The 15,525-nt window shown below is 41.1% G+C and overlaps 2 protein-coding genes across 2 annotated transcripts; one reads left to right on the top strand and one right to left on the bottom strand.

Moving 5' to 3' along the window:
• The first annotated feature begins 7,025 nt into the window (after nt 1–7,025).
• On the top strand, nt 7,026–9,777 carry LOC311044339 (uncharacterized protein). The gene is made up of 3 exons (XM_084055839.1): nt 7,026–7,435; nt 8,316–8,451; nt 8,877–9,777. The coding sequence occupies exons 1-3, from the start codon at nt 7,423–7,425 to the stop codon at nt 9,454–9,456; spliced, it is 729 nt and encodes a 242-aa protein (XP_083911965.1). The 5' UTR covers nt 7,026–7,422; the 3' UTR covers nt 9,457–9,777.
• A 2,463-nt stretch (nt 9,778–12,240) lies between these two features.
• rpl35 (ribosomal protein L35) lies at nt 12,241–15,462 on the bottom strand. Its single transcript, XM_084054637.1, has 4 exons — nt 15,394–15,462; nt 14,359–14,495; nt 13,197–13,278; nt 12,241–12,485 (listed from the first exon to the last, which is right to left on the bottom strand). The coding sequence occupies exons 1-4, from the start codon at nt 15,394–15,396 to the stop codon at nt 12,336–12,338; spliced, it is 372 nt and encodes a 123-aa protein (XP_083910763.1). The 5' UTR covers nt 15,397–15,462; the 3' UTR covers nt 12,241–12,335.
• Nucleotides 15,463–15,525: the final 63 nt, after the last annotated feature.

Below are 15,525 nucleotides of genomic sequence, written 5' to 3'. Positions count from 1 at the left end.
GCAAACGCACGCACGCACGCACGCTCGCTCGCTCGCTCGCACACACACACACACACACACACACACACTCACATCTGCACACACGTGTGTAACATTCATACACGCACGAGCGCACACACACGAGCGCGCACGCACGCACGCACGCACGCACGCACGCACGCACGCACGCACGCACGCACGCACGCACGCACGCACGCACACACACACACACACACACACACACACACACACACACATCCAAATCGACAAAAAAGAGCTACAGGTCCAAAATGCTGAGTCCAGTGAAACCACTGATGATGTCATGGTATGAGAAGGGGAACCACCAGTTTTTGGACACCAAGACGAATGAACAATGAAGTATTCTGGAAAATTACAGTGATGTTCCCAAAGACAAGGATGCTAGTGTGATGTCCATGACCGCGGGCCTCCAAATGACCATGAAACATTTCCACATTAACACGCGTCAACTCGCGTTACAGTGCATTCATGATTAGGGGGACTCCTCACAATATGGGGGAATTTGGGGAGAGCTCACACAATGGGGGCCAAAGTGTTACAGATGAGGTAACTGAGTTTTTATTGGGCTGGGATTTCAGTGACATAATCAATTCCTGCGGTCACAACATTATTGGGTTATTGGAGCAGAGAGTGGAAGGGATAGCCCAGAAAGCCTGATAATAAACAGCACTAACAGGAAAGATGACAACTTCCAATAAAATACGAGTCCACTTCAATGAACGTCACAATCAAAATCACCAGAGTCCGTCCCCTCATGAACATCTCTCTGGAATCGCACTTGACAAGGAATTTGCAGAGTAAGTTATTATTGTGTAGATGCAGATGGACTGACTATGGTCACAAAAATAGAGAAGAAAACAAAAGTCTGCACAACAGCTTGCTGCTCCACCTTATTTACTGCAAAACATTGACGTAGTATTTGTGTTTTGCACGTGGAGCACTGTAGCAAGCTGTTGTGCAGACTTTTCTCTTCTTTTTCTCTTGTAATTTAGTTACTCTCTTAGTTATCTCCCTATCTATATAGTATATACTATCTCCCTACTAGATAGTATATGAACTTGGGAGGTGCTGTATGCATTCCTATGCATTAGATGAGATGAACTCTATAGATGAATTTCATTCCGTTTTTATACAGTTTTTATCTGGTTATGCTTGTTTAATGACATGAATTCTGCACTATTTCTTTTATTATTTTATGAATTTCTGCTGTCTTTAACTAGGACAAACATATTTTAGTTTGTTTTCCAAAGCTGCTTGCAGATGGAAAACAAATGACAAATAAAGCAGTCTTGAATATTGTGCTGCACCAACACTAAAATGGATGTTCATAACATTTTTGTGAACTAGCCACAAAGCCAGAGAACATGTTACTTTTCTACATAGCTCTAGGGAGAAGCCAGCTTTGATGACGCTCCACTTATATTAACTGAGAACGATGCCGGCTGGCGAACAAGTCATCCAAAGACACACAAGTGTACTTTGGGGAGCTATGTGCGACAGGAACAAAAAAAAAAGGCAGCCAGGTTTTTAACTTAAAAATGTTCTCCTTATGATCTCAGCAGGCCCATTTCGTTGTCACTTTTACAATGGGAGGATACACAATCAGGATAACAGACTGTGGAGAGATGGGGGATCATTTGCCAGATATGTTTTAGTCCAAGACCCAGAGGAACTGGGGTTGTGCTTTGCTTTTCAAAGACATGTTTTCGTCATTTTGGTGACAATGTTTCACCTCTATGAGTATTCATCCGTATGAACACTGATGGCTATGACACCATGGAGGACACTTATGTTGGACATGGGTGACACATCGTCAGAAAGGTGGTGGCCGAGGTGTTAGAGAAGTAAGCTTCAGACTGGATGGTCAGTTGTTTGAAGAGCAGCTATCGGGAAATCTGCATGGAAAAGTATACCCAAGAGGATTCATTTTTCAATAACCATTGAGCACTTTCTGGAACTGTTTCATGTTTTAAACAGTAGAGGATTGTGTAAGCTTATGGCTGTGAGCAATTCTTGTAAATGATTTACACTCTGTTTAAAAAAAGGCACCAAAACAAAGAAACTAATGATTAACAGTCATTAGTTTCAAATTAACAAATTAACAGTTTGTCAACCTTAGTTTGTTAGTTTGTCTGTGTGTGTGTGTGTGTGTGTGTGTGTGTGTGTGTGTGTGTGTGTGTGTGTGTGTGTGTGTGTGTGTGTGTGTGTGTGTGTGTGTGTGTGTGTGTGTGTGTGTGTGTGTTGATTTGTGCATATGGATCACATTGTATTAATTATTTGCATCTGTGTTATAAATAAAATGCAACTCTTTGTAAAAAGAAAAAAGAGTTTCTCTTTAAAAAGTATGCTCATTGCTCACGATAGATTTGCACGTTTCACTCAGGCCTCTGCTTCTGTTCTGTGCTGTTCAGCAGCAGGCGGTTCACCTGGCAACCGTCAAACAGCCATGATGGCGACAGGTGTGTAAAGTGAAAACAGAGAACGGCTGCTGAGAGCCACGACCGAACCCCTCGCTGGAACTAGTCCAACCTGGAGGGAAAGGAGAGCGAAGACAGAAGCAATCCAGATAATGTGAATTCCTTCTCCACCTGTCCTCCCTTTAAGCACATTAGGTACGACGTCGCGGTGATAAAAGCATCACAGCAGAGGGGCCCCCAAATCCACGGAGCAATGTCGAGCCTCACTCTCACGCATGAACCGTTATCGTTATCCCCAGTCACTTTTAGAATTTATTACCACAGGCTGGTGACAACCATGATTTCAAGAGACCGCTTTGTTTTTTGCTGACTTAAAGAGCCGACCGAAGTGTTCTTGCTGAGGGTGAAGCCAACTTCAGATTATTATGTGTATATAAAATGTGTTCTTGCTGAGGTTGAAGCCAACTTCAGATTATATTATGTGCCCTGTTAAAATATCAACCATTATAATGCCTGTGTCTCATACAAACCTAACTGCTGAGTTATGTGTAACCATGACAATGCTGACACTTCACCCCTACCCCTCACCGACCGCAAACAAATCCCGAGACTGAGATCATAGGTCCTTGGCAACAGCCAGACATAGCCTAACAGCGAAGCCAGCGAAATTATGTTTGGGTGTGGATTTATGTTCAGAAACATTACCAAACAGCCTGTCATTCAACTCTGTGATACGGTACCCTGGGGGGGAGCTGGTCAAAGCCTCGAACATCTAATTGAGAGCAGGTAAGAAGAGTTTGGATTACTTTACTGTTTTGTGGTGGAACTGCTGAGAGGCCGCGTTAAAAGATTGTCCCCAAGGGCTTGTGAGAAACATGCACACATGGTTTCTTTTACAATGCTGTCGATAATCCTTCTTTCCCATTGCACTATAACAAAATATCACGGGTGCCACAGAAAATATTCCAGAGCTGCATGCCTTCTATTTAAAAAGAAAACTGGATTATTTGGAGCCTGTGGTTCTGAGCTCATAGGAATGAATATGTAACAGGTGACACTGTTTTTAGTACATAGAGATTAATCTGCTAAAATAAGAATCACAATCAAATTTGCGTTGTTCATGGAGCAGAAGAAACAATGCAATTTGCCTCTGTGACACAAGTGCAAAGACATTCAATAGGCTACCAACAATCTTGTGGTAACCCATACTGTATATATTGACATATGAATGAGATTCTTCAGACCACACAAGACCTGTAATAACAGCAATGACAGTGCACAATGCTCTTAAATCCTCTGCCAGCCATCCCCTAATCAGTAACAATGCTGTGTAAACTTAACTCAGTACAGTCTATCATCTCTCAGCCACATGTACGCAAACATCTTTCTCAGACCTATAATTGAATCTGAGAAAAAAAAACACAACATAACTGTATGTTATACAGTATGTACTATATACAGTCACATATATACAGTATGTTATCTTGTCCCCTATTTGTTGTCTTAACCTTTCTTTCAAATGATCACAATAACACTGTGTTGGTCCTTGTTTGAATGTGATACAGCTGTAACAAGGTTTTGAACAGGTATGCCAAATGGTGCCAGCACAGTGCCAACATAATACTGCACTATACATAATAACATTCGTTAATTAAACCTGCATGTAACTTTCCTCTTCTACCCCGGATTTGAACCCGGTTTCCTACGCAAGTGCTGACATTTTTACCATTGAGCTAATAGAGCATGCCAGCTTGCTCAGGGGAAAAATCGAATCTTGTCCATCTGGTCAAAACTGTGTCTAGGTGAGACATGACCTTTGACACGATCTAAATGTCTCAATAGAAGAGCAGGGGGACCAAATACAACCAACCAAATTTTATAAGTTATAGTGTATTACCATACCCTACAGATTGGACAAAATTAGATTTTTATTCATTTAAAAAAAGTGCTACTTTAATACACTTGAAGTCTTTGGGGGGTGAGGGGGTTATGAAGTAAGAAGTAAAAATAAGTTGTGTTTGTTCAGAATGTACATATTGATTTAATCCATCTCTAAATGTGTGAAATGTCTGCGTGTGTGAATGATGCACCAATTGGGAAATCCGTCGGATCCGCAGTTGTCCCAAAATATAGATAAATCCGCAAATCCCCATACAGTATATGGAGTACCCTGATGTCATCAACATGACGTCAGAGTACTCATGTCATAGACTGGACTTGACTGCATATTTGGGCATGGCTTACACAGAACTCCATATATGGGCAATTGGGCATAAAAGGGACACAGACAGATACAGATATCTCCATTATATGGACATACAAGGATCACAGACAGACACACTGGTACAATTGGTACAATTGACAATGGGTACAACAGGTATTGAATAACCGGGTGCGGGGTTTGCATTCCATACTTGCATTGTTCCCGACTTGCATCGTTCCTGAGTAGGCACTGGTCTAGTTTCATATAATTATCAGGAGATTTAATGCACCATTTTTAATATCCATTTGAAAAGGTCATAGCTCTTTGATATTAAACGAGTACAGTGTTCCCACACATTTTACCAATGAATTTTCAGAACTTTCCCATTATATTTTACCAAATTCCCATGACTTCATTCAAGTTGAAAGCCATATCCCGATAAGGCATAACAGCTTGGTTTGGTACTCTGTGCAACTAGTCCTGAGACAGATGCAGACTGCAGGGAAGATTATAGTGGTAAGATGCCATCCATCTTTGCAGTCCACTTACAATAGGATATTACAATACTGACCCATCCCATTTACTACATGTTGCGAAACTTGGCGTCACATTTTCTACATGCTAAGGCTGCATATCTTGGTGGCACGTGTCCTGTAGCTTGCTTCCAGAAAGGTCTGTGCCCCTTACAAAAGGACAACCCCACTTCAGCCCCTCATTTAGTGCATAGATCTACTGTATGATTTAATCAGACACGTCTTTTTTAATTAAAGGGACAGCGTAAGTAGGTCGGAGAGGCTTATTATCTACCCCCGTTTCAACGTGCTAGATCCTGGGAGATGGATTGCTGAGGTGGAGCGCAACACCTACCATCAGCTCCCACTACTCAGAGAACGCCTTGCCACACCCAAGCCATGCTACTCATACACTGAGTTGGCGGCGGCCGGGATAAAACCCATGACCCTGCGATCTAAAGGCAAGTGCTCTACCGACTGAGCTATACCAGACACATGGGAACAAATGATGAACATATAAAACCAGCTTGATTCGGGTCAATTCAAATTGGGGGCAAATTTGGTGTTCCCAATTACATTTTACTTATGTTTCATAGGAACGGGGCTGGGGTTAAGGTTAGCGCAACGGTAAGGGGATATGGATGCAATCATGCAATGTTTGTAAAAACCAACATATGTGCGCTGGGGGTGGGCTGTTTGCAGTCTTGCGCATGTTCATACACTTTTTGCAATAGGGTTACAACATGCTGCAAGCTTAGCTGACGCAAGGTTGGGCCAAACAAATGGTGACATTCTATTCTCTTTCTGCAGTGATGATAGCTCAACCATGTGGCAGCGAGGTTTATTTATTTTTTGTATCCCGTAATGGCTTTAAGCCATGTTAAACATCTGTAATATATTGAATCTAATGGAAATTATGACTCAATTTAGAGCAGTCAAATAAATAGGGTTGGGTATTTTATTAGAGTGTTTTTTAATGTTGGATCCAATACTATTTGTTGTATCTGATTTTACATTGAATGCGACCACGTTCAAATCATTTCATAACACCAAATTCTCATAAACATGATAAAGAATGCATTTGTTCTCTTCTGATTAATGATCTGTTAGTAATTAAACATCTGAAGATCTTTGATACATTTTGACGTACCAATGACAAAACGCTATGGTATGGTTTCAATCTTTTCCCAATTGTTCCAACAAACAAAATATTTGTCTACGTTTGTGTGCGTGCATCATGCATGTGTGAGACACACTCTGCTAAACTTTTGCATATTCTCTCTCCAGAGTCACACAGACACAGTGAAACACTGACGTACACAAGCTGGATTTCCTCCAGAGACACCAAAGCATGTTTCTCCACGGTCACCAGAGGAAGCTGTTTCAGTACGAGCCCTTCCCAATAAACAGAGACTACCCAGGGTTCATGGCAAGACCTGTATCCTTTACCAAGAGACGCACCTCCTGCTTCAAAACCCCAGAGCACCTTTTACACTCACACAAACCCATTGGACTTAATGGTGATTAACTCTCTCCACTGTCGCTCTTTTTAGTCACTTTTTGCACCTCTTCACATTACATCATTTAACACCATCATCTTCATCTAATAATGGATTCAGGTCTCATGGAGCTCAGTGGGGTAGCATAAATCATATCACTAACAATGCCAGGCATTGGTGCGTGACTCCGACTGAGACCTGCATGGCCATGACAGAAATTTCCATGCAATCATGGTACTATAGGCTGGGCACTTTGGTTACTGTGGTCCGCTTTAGATAAAAGAAACCAAAAAACGGCATGTTATGTCAACTCATTTAAATGACATTAATGCTGATTACAACGACAGGAGTTCCATTGAGCAGTTCAGTACTAACACAGTAGTAGCAGCGATAGTAGTGGTGGTAGTAGTAGTACTGCCTTTAATCTCGCCTTCCAAGTAAAATCCTCAGTGTTAATTTACCCATTTGAAACTCAGAGTTTATGGACCCTCAGAGTGTATGGACCCTTACGGCTCCATTTGTTTACATTTGTACACTCTGAGTTAAATTAACCATAAGGATCTTACTGTGCAGTGCAAGGGTCCAGTTGTGTCCTGCAACGGAGGCCCATCGGTGCCAGGCTGCCACCGAGTGCACTGATTCAGAGCAGTGTGAACAGAGAAGCAGGCAGGCATGTGAACAGTGCTCAGGGAAGGCTGGAGAACAGAAGGGGACCAGGGCCTATTTTAAGGGGTGTGATCAGACCCTCCACTGCCTGGACAGGAGGAGAATCAATGTGGACACAAGGTGAGGGACCCACTCTGATATCACACTGTTCACTGATTAATCATTTCATACTCAATTACAATTACTCACTCATTTACTCATTAATCAGAAGAAGAAATGTGGATGTCATATCAATGTCAAGGTATAACAAATCAAATCACAGCCTAACCTAAGTACACCTAAGCATCTGGTGCTAATGTGTAGCTACTCATTGGGGACAAACTGTTTACTCACAGTGGTAACCACTTAAAAGCACGTTTTGATCAAGGCTTCTCCCAGGAGCCAATGCTGAAACTACATGCACACATGCACTCAGTTACGATACTCAAACACACACACACACACACACACACACACACACACACACACGCATGCATGCATACATGAGCGCACATGCGTGCTCACCAGCTCCAATTTGACTGCCAATCCCCATAAATGTATCCTCTTAACAACACAGATGCATTAATTTTCTTCTCTGTCTGTGGGCAAAAACAGCTGGAACTGTTTGTGGTGGCTCATAAAAACAAAAAACAAATGTTATTGCCCATTCATATGAATGTAATTATCTGTGTCTCTCTCCCTCTCTCTCTCTCTCTCTCTCTCTCTCTCTCTCTCTCTCTCTGTCTCTTACTGTGTTATGAGTAGGTAGTGTTTGTTTGTGCTGCAGTTTCAGTAATTGCATTTGGAAATCCTCTGACGATAAGGGACACAGTCATAATTCTGGCTCTGATGTGGTCATGCTCAATGTATCACACACTGACCCTGCTAATTTTCAAGATGTTGCATTTTGGAAGATTGGCGAACTGTGGATAACATCTGCACTGTGAGTTCCGAGTGGCTGTAGACACTTTGAAAACCACTTCCTTCAGCCTGACTGACTCTCAAACACATTTCTTGTCAGGGGACGACGACAGTTATGATGTACAGCAGGATGCTGGAGAGGGAAGATGTTTTTCTAAAATTTCAAAACTACATCTCTATCTGCCGTCGTCATCCATTCAGAATGAGGAACAGGATATCGAGAGAGGGGATACGAGGTATTATTTCATTTCTTGGTGTTATGGGTGTAGCAGGTATAACATTTAGCCATCTGCATTGCTGTCATGGGATGTTCTTTTGATAATATCTTTGGTTTTGCCCTACTTCCAGAAATTGTATCTGAGCTCTGAAGCCAGGTCTCATAAGTGATGTCATTGGTTGGGTGGGGGGAGATGAAAACATTGTCTGAAGCATTTACAAAGTCCAACACCACATGTAGAAATATGCCCACAGCATCTTGGTACGATCTGCTATTCCCCCGGAATCATTTTCTGGAACAAAACAGGCAGTGGTGATCCAATTACAGCATGTTTTGTGAAAAAACATCCTGTGGAACGTCAAGCAGTTCATTTCGGTGTTGAGACGCCAATCCTGGTCTCTTTGTCCATTTATAACGTGCAGATGTACTATGTCTTTGACACAGGCCTGCGGAGGAGGAGGGTTCCAGCCTTCTGGAGACCACCGAGGTAAACACGAAACAAAGCATCCTGGAGGCCTCTGTGTTTCGGGACCCCTCTTCAAATTACACAAGTCAGCAGGACGGCCACACTAAACCTGAACGAAAGCAGGAGCCCATGTCCCCCTCCAGGTTACAGGAACCCTCTGATGATGACGGTGACATCATGCAACAGGGCTCTGGTGGGAATGTCAGCTCTGTGACCCGTAGTGAAAACCACAGCTCAGGGCAGATCATGGATAACAGAGTTGGCCTCTGCGCCCCTAAACAGCCTCCGCATGGGCAGGCCGGGGAAAAGAGGAGGAAATGCAACCCTCTCCTGCTAGTGCCTGCAGCTGTCCAGAAAAGGAGGCCCCCTACATCTGTTAAGAAACATGGGTCCCACATGGACGGACTGGGAAGGCTCCCCATAATAAAAACCACCAAGACCCTAGAGTGGGGACCCCATGGACCACAGGAGATTAAGACTAGATATGTGCTACAGGGCCACTTGAACACAAGAACGAGTATTAAGACCCAATCGTGCTGCTTATATTTGATACCTTAGCAGTGATTGGTGTATCTTAGGGTGATACGATACCTTACCTCATAGTTGGACAGCTGTGACCTCTAGAGAGGTCAGTTGTAGGGTGTGGCCTAACGTCTACAGAAACTGGCCTCTGACTGAGTGGTCAGTTTGATTCCCACAGCAGCAAATGGATGTTCAACAATGTCCACGTGACTAGTGTTCATAAAGTGAGAGATGGAATGCATTACCTGCTCCCTCATAGGCTTCTTGTAGTCTGGAGAACTGCATCAGCTCAATGCATAACTATGTCCTTATTGATAAGAGATGTTAACCTCTTCCAACCTGCCGTTCCTATTTTGGGCACGTACCCCCCCAGAAAAATAACAGAATGTACAGTATGAACCTATAGATTGGCTATTTTCACAATTTCGCAAAAGTATATAGGGCTTAAGTGGTTAAACGAATGCAGATCCCAACATAAAAGACCTGCGCTTCACTCCCTCCAGCCCAGATCCGAGGAAGTACCCAGAGGCTAAGAGGATATTGTGATCTTATGTCCATTTTTAGAAAAGGCAAATATTTGCATTGGTCTCTTTGAGTGGAAGAGGATATAGGGCACCCTAATGATAACGCATGTAAACACACATATCACAGACATGGCTCTGGGCAATCAACCTGTGTTCCAGTATCCCAAAGAGGTACTTCTGACACACACAAACAATCATAAACAGATGGCCATTGTGTTCACTTCATCTGTAATTATCCAGATCCCTTCAGACAATTGGAATAACATTGCTAATGGTGCAGAGAATGCTGATAGGAAGCAGGAGAGTTTGAAAAAATACTAATGCATGCCATGGAAAACAAAGCACGGGCAGGGTGCAGCAGTGGATCATTGTAAGTAAATGTGAGAAACACTTACAGTACAACTGCATACTGTATATGATGCATGAAGTGACAGAGCATCAAAGGTACACATGACTATCTCAATTTTTCAAACTTTGTTTTAACAAATCAGTGCTATTGAACACCATTTATGTCTGTGCGTGGGTTTTACAAATATTGAACCATTGAAAAGTATTAAAAGGTTCTTCTGACTAAACCTCCTAACTCAATTGGAACCTCAAACAGTCGTTCAAACGACCTAACTCCAACTGTGTTTTTCCTCGTCTGACAAAACAACTATCTCCACATTAATGGTCAAAAACCTCCTAACTCCACTAGAGCTGGATTTGGGTAAAGTGATGTATATAAGGACACATTCAAGTATCTGACAAGGTATAGTCACCATGCCAACTTTGATGTTCTAAAACATGTTTTTTTTTTGTAATAATTATGTTGGACATAGTGGTTTCTGCCCAACAGCAGAGATATATTGGGCGTAATTTTTGTTTTATAGTACTACTGTCCATTGTATACTGTCCCCTTGCACAAAAGGTGAACACTATTAGTCATCAATATTGTGCTTTAATAACATAACTGTCAATTATTGTCCTTACTCACTTGTAGATAACGCTTAAATAAAACCTTATTTTCATGGCTTTCACTGCAGCCTCCTGACCTAATGTTCTCTGCATAATACACGGATAACGCAAAGGCAGGAGGTGGTTCAATAACATGTTTTACAACAATGACCACCCTGAAATATTCAACACTTTTGAAAATATCCCCAAACAAAACAGATGGTTTAGTAGAGTACATCATCTAGGTTCTTTGGACAAAACACTTATACTGGACCCTCCATTTGGCTTTTATGCATCCAAATGTAGCTCTATAGCACCCCCTTCTGCTATTACAACACATCTGCAATTTCTAATTAAGAGTTGGCACAGAACAGTGGAAGTTACTCTACGCTTGTGGTTTAGTCATACCAATTGTGACGTTCCACTTTATATTATGCCTAGAATTTATGGACTGAATTTATATAGGCCTACTGTAGATTGTGCTCAGTACATTACATCAATGTATAACAAGTTTGTAAGATGTGTTCCTTTTCCTTCAACAAAGCATTGATTCTCAAACATGTTCCTCTTCTTATTTCTCCAGTAACAACCAATTATACATCATTTATAAGTAAAATATGGCCACGCTGGAGTATTACAGTGCATACTGGTTCAATAGACATTTCCCAAATAAATTGTATAATGCATGACTCATTTCAATGAGCGATAATGAACACAATGGAGATTAGCACTGTTAAGTTAGAAAAAGAATCTTGCAGACAGAATATTCCAATTGAAATAATCATTTCATAAACCAAATTAAACCATTGCCATTAAAGGACGACTTCACCACTTTTCAACATATCTTCATATAATAGGTCCTCACTAATGCTCATGATAAAATGGTACCATTTTTTTCTAATCAGTCTGTGTCTCAGAGGGCTGTAGACAGTTCAGAAACCCGTCTACCAGTGACATCATCGATGGGGAATGCAAGCTAATAAAAACTGCAGGCTTTGTATTCCTGGAAAGTTGCAATGCAATAATAGATCCCATTGTTCTCACCTTAATACAAATCTGAATAATTTTTTTTTAATCTTTTGGGGGGGGGGAAATCCTGCCTAACGATGATGTCACTGGTAGACGGGTTTCTGGACTGTCCACAGCCCTCCTATGAGACACAGACCAAGTAGATTTTTTTTTAATCATTTTATCATGAGCATTAGTGAGGACCTATTATATGAAGATATGTTGAAAAGTGGTGAAGTCGTCCTTTAACTGACTGCTATGGCAATAATAGAGCATATGTAATAAGGACAAAAATTTCAGCCATTACTATCCAGACTAGTGAATATTGTATTGGTTAATAAAACTCGAAACCTTTTTTTTTTTTTATGGTTTTATTCAACTTTTTTAAACCAAAAACGTTTAACCATGACAATGGTTAACCATGACAATACAGAATATTTAAGCATTTTAAGCTTTGACTGCGAATTTGCGCATTGAGTACAGGAGGTCCTTCTTCTGCTGTTTCCTGGTTTTGAGGCTGGACTCGTGCTTGGTGAGCTGGCGGCGGATAGCTCTGGTCTTCTTGGGCCTCAGGTCCAGGGGCTTGTACTTCTTGCCCTGAAAGAGGTGGCAATTTATGTCAATTCCAAATATGAAGGAAAAAGGTAATACAAGTATTTAACATCAGGGACACTAATTAAATCAAAGGTCAATAATAGATCAACAGATCTAAAAATAGGTTAATAATATTACTCATGCATGTAATTTGCAGATGAATGTGTTCAGAGGTTGTTAAACCAGGAGAATAGCATAATTTCTTGTTTTATCACCAAAGGAGTTTGCAACAGAACATGTCATGCACACAGCGATCCAAAATTGGACAATTTATTTTATGCTATTTTGTTTTTAACAGCCACAACATCAAATGCAGAAAAAAATATATTTGAGATGTAAACAGTGTTCAAATGTACATATGCATTTGTTTATACTGCCGATAGTCCTCTAGGCATAATTTTTTAAATATTAACACAAACCCACCATCAAGGACATGCAGGCAATCTCAAGTCTCAGTCTTTTGGTAAGCAGTTGTTGAAAATGCATCAGCAAAACATCAGCTCAACAAATATCATCTTTGACCAAAGCCGCCATGCACCAATGAAGAAGGGGTTCAAAGGGACACTATGCTCCATCTGCTATACGTGGTAGCTGTGTGTTCACAACGCAAGTGTGTTCTCCTGGCTGATACTAGTATGGACCACATAATCACAGTGTGACCATTTTGCCATGATTCCATGTGAATATGGTTAAATGGGTAACCACCAGTCTCACCTTGTAGAACTTCCTGAGGTTCTCTTTCTGTGTCTGGTTGATGACAGTCAGGACCCGGGCAATAGATTTGCGGACAACGCAGCTGGGGAGGAAGAGGGAGGTTTCATTAACATGAGGTTACGTGACATTTCTATCCACATTTTCAAGAACTTGACCAGTGTGTCAACATTCTTGTAAACACCACTTTGTCGTAATTTGTGGATTTTGTCGTTTATGTACCATTGTAACTCTTGCCAATTGACCGTACAGATTGTTATTCCTCATTTTAAACAAAACATTAAAAATGACATCTGCTCAGCTACCTCAAATTTGAACTTTCTGTTCAAATTGCAATCTGATGTAAACTGGTAGTTTTTGGTACATCACAACTGTAAGTGATTCATTCTACCAAACTAAAAAATGTTTGGACCACTGTTTGACAATCACCAATTCCATCTCCTAGTATTTCCTATCATAATTATTGGCCACCAATATAAGTTGGCAGATTTTCACTCCAATATGTGGTTGCCAAATTACCTGATAAAAGAAAAGCGGTATGAAAAACAACCATAGCATAATACTGTTGTGCTATATGTTGTCTTTTCTGCAAGCAACATGTCTGGAAAAGAAACTGTTGCTGCACTTGCTATAGCTCTAAGTTGAGCTTGTTCAAAAGTTCTATTACAAACACAAGCTCAAACAAAGTACTCCTTGACAGCGGAGAAACTCATGTGTTGTATAAGCCCTACATTTTTTAATCCTTATGCAGATATAAAAATAAATTAAAGTTGGACATTATTGCCTTTAAGTCTTTTTTTTCCCAGCTTTTGCGCCTTGCAGTTTTTACATAGTTCATTTTCGTCTTGAACATAACTATGAACGTCAGATAGTGATGTTAACTAAACAATGATAATGTGTTAAGGAAAATGCAACAATTTGCTGAAATGTGTACAAATGTCATTTTCTTGCCATTGTTAAAAATGCAGGCCTGTGTCATGTCTCAGTCTTTTGGTAAGCAGTTGTTGAAAATGCATCAGCAAAACATCAGCTCAACAAATATCATCTTTGACCATAGACGCCATGCACCAATGAGGAAAAGTTGTGATGAATTGACAGAGTATGTTTTTGGCAATTTACCAGCAAAACACCATCTTCATTGAGGATACAGGCAATATATACTCACATCTTGGAGAGCTTGGAAGCAGCTCCGCCGGTCACTTTGGCCACACGAAGCTGAGACAACTCATTCTTCAGGTCGTCCAGCTGTTTCAACAGCTCTTCCTTCTTCTTGCCTCTCAGATCTCTCGCCTTGATCTTAGCCTAAAAAACATTGTACATTTTAATTAAATGTTGAGACAGCGCCCTTGACGTTTATATCGCTTCAAAACCTCTGGGCATTGTTAAATTTAAATATTTACAAAACAAGTAGGGACATTCAAGGCAATCTCAAGTCTCAGTCTTTTGGTAAGCAGTTGAAAAATGCATCAGCAAAACATCAGCTCAACAAATATCATCTTCGACCGTAGATGCCATGAAACAAGTAGTGTGGTTCAAAAGGGACAATTATCCATCTGCCACGAGTGGAAAGTGTGTTAACACAGCTTTTCATACCGAGTTAACTTAACTAATCGGTGGAGCACTAAAACTGACCTCTCGAGTCTAAATCCTTAAGACATTGATGTGTCACTTGCCAAAAAGTAATCTAAATGTGAAGAATTGTAACGTGGTGTAAAAAAAAACTCCACCATTGAACGGTTTAAATTTAAAATAGTAATCGACAAACTGACGCCTCAGTACAGTACTAAGGAATAGGCTATACGCTCCATCAACTAGACGCATTGACGCTAGGCCGCAACGTTATTCACTTCATCCTACACGATGTCCACCTTAACGCAGGATAGAACAGTGATTTAGTTCCATGTTATCCTGGTTATATTAGTAAGAATGTCAAAAGAAGCAATTTTGCCATGAGTCCCATTTTACAGCTCCCGACGTCAGCGAGCATGTTAGCATACGATGCTAGCGGACCGTGTTGTGTTTAGAGCGACGACAGACAATATAACAAGTTTTAACATAATGTACGTGCTAATATTACTCGGTACACTTATCAATACGTGTCTAAGGTGTTTATGCAGGGGAATATAGCCGGTTCTGGACGCTGGCTGACAGATAAACGAGACATTTTTAAGGATTTTCGGACGAGCATTGCTCCTCTCACCATGTTGCTAGACCGATGTCCCGTTGGAAAGGCCGAGCGCAGCGCGTGCTCGCACTAAGTAGCTTCCGGTTCCGGACTGAGGAGGAGCTCTTCTTCTCCTGTTTTAACACTCCTCTTCTTGACAAATGCAAA

The sequence above is a fragment of the Gymnoscopelus microlampas genome (assembly GCF_963454915.1).
Source record: "Gymnoscopelus microlampas genome assembly, chromosome: 4".
Lineage (NCBI taxonomy): Eukaryota > Metazoa > Chordata > Actinopteri > Myctophiformes > Myctophidae > Gymnoscopelus > Gymnoscopelus microlampas.
The sequence above is the reverse complement of the archived record's forward strand: the minus strand, read 5'-3'. Positions and strand labels throughout refer to the sequence as shown.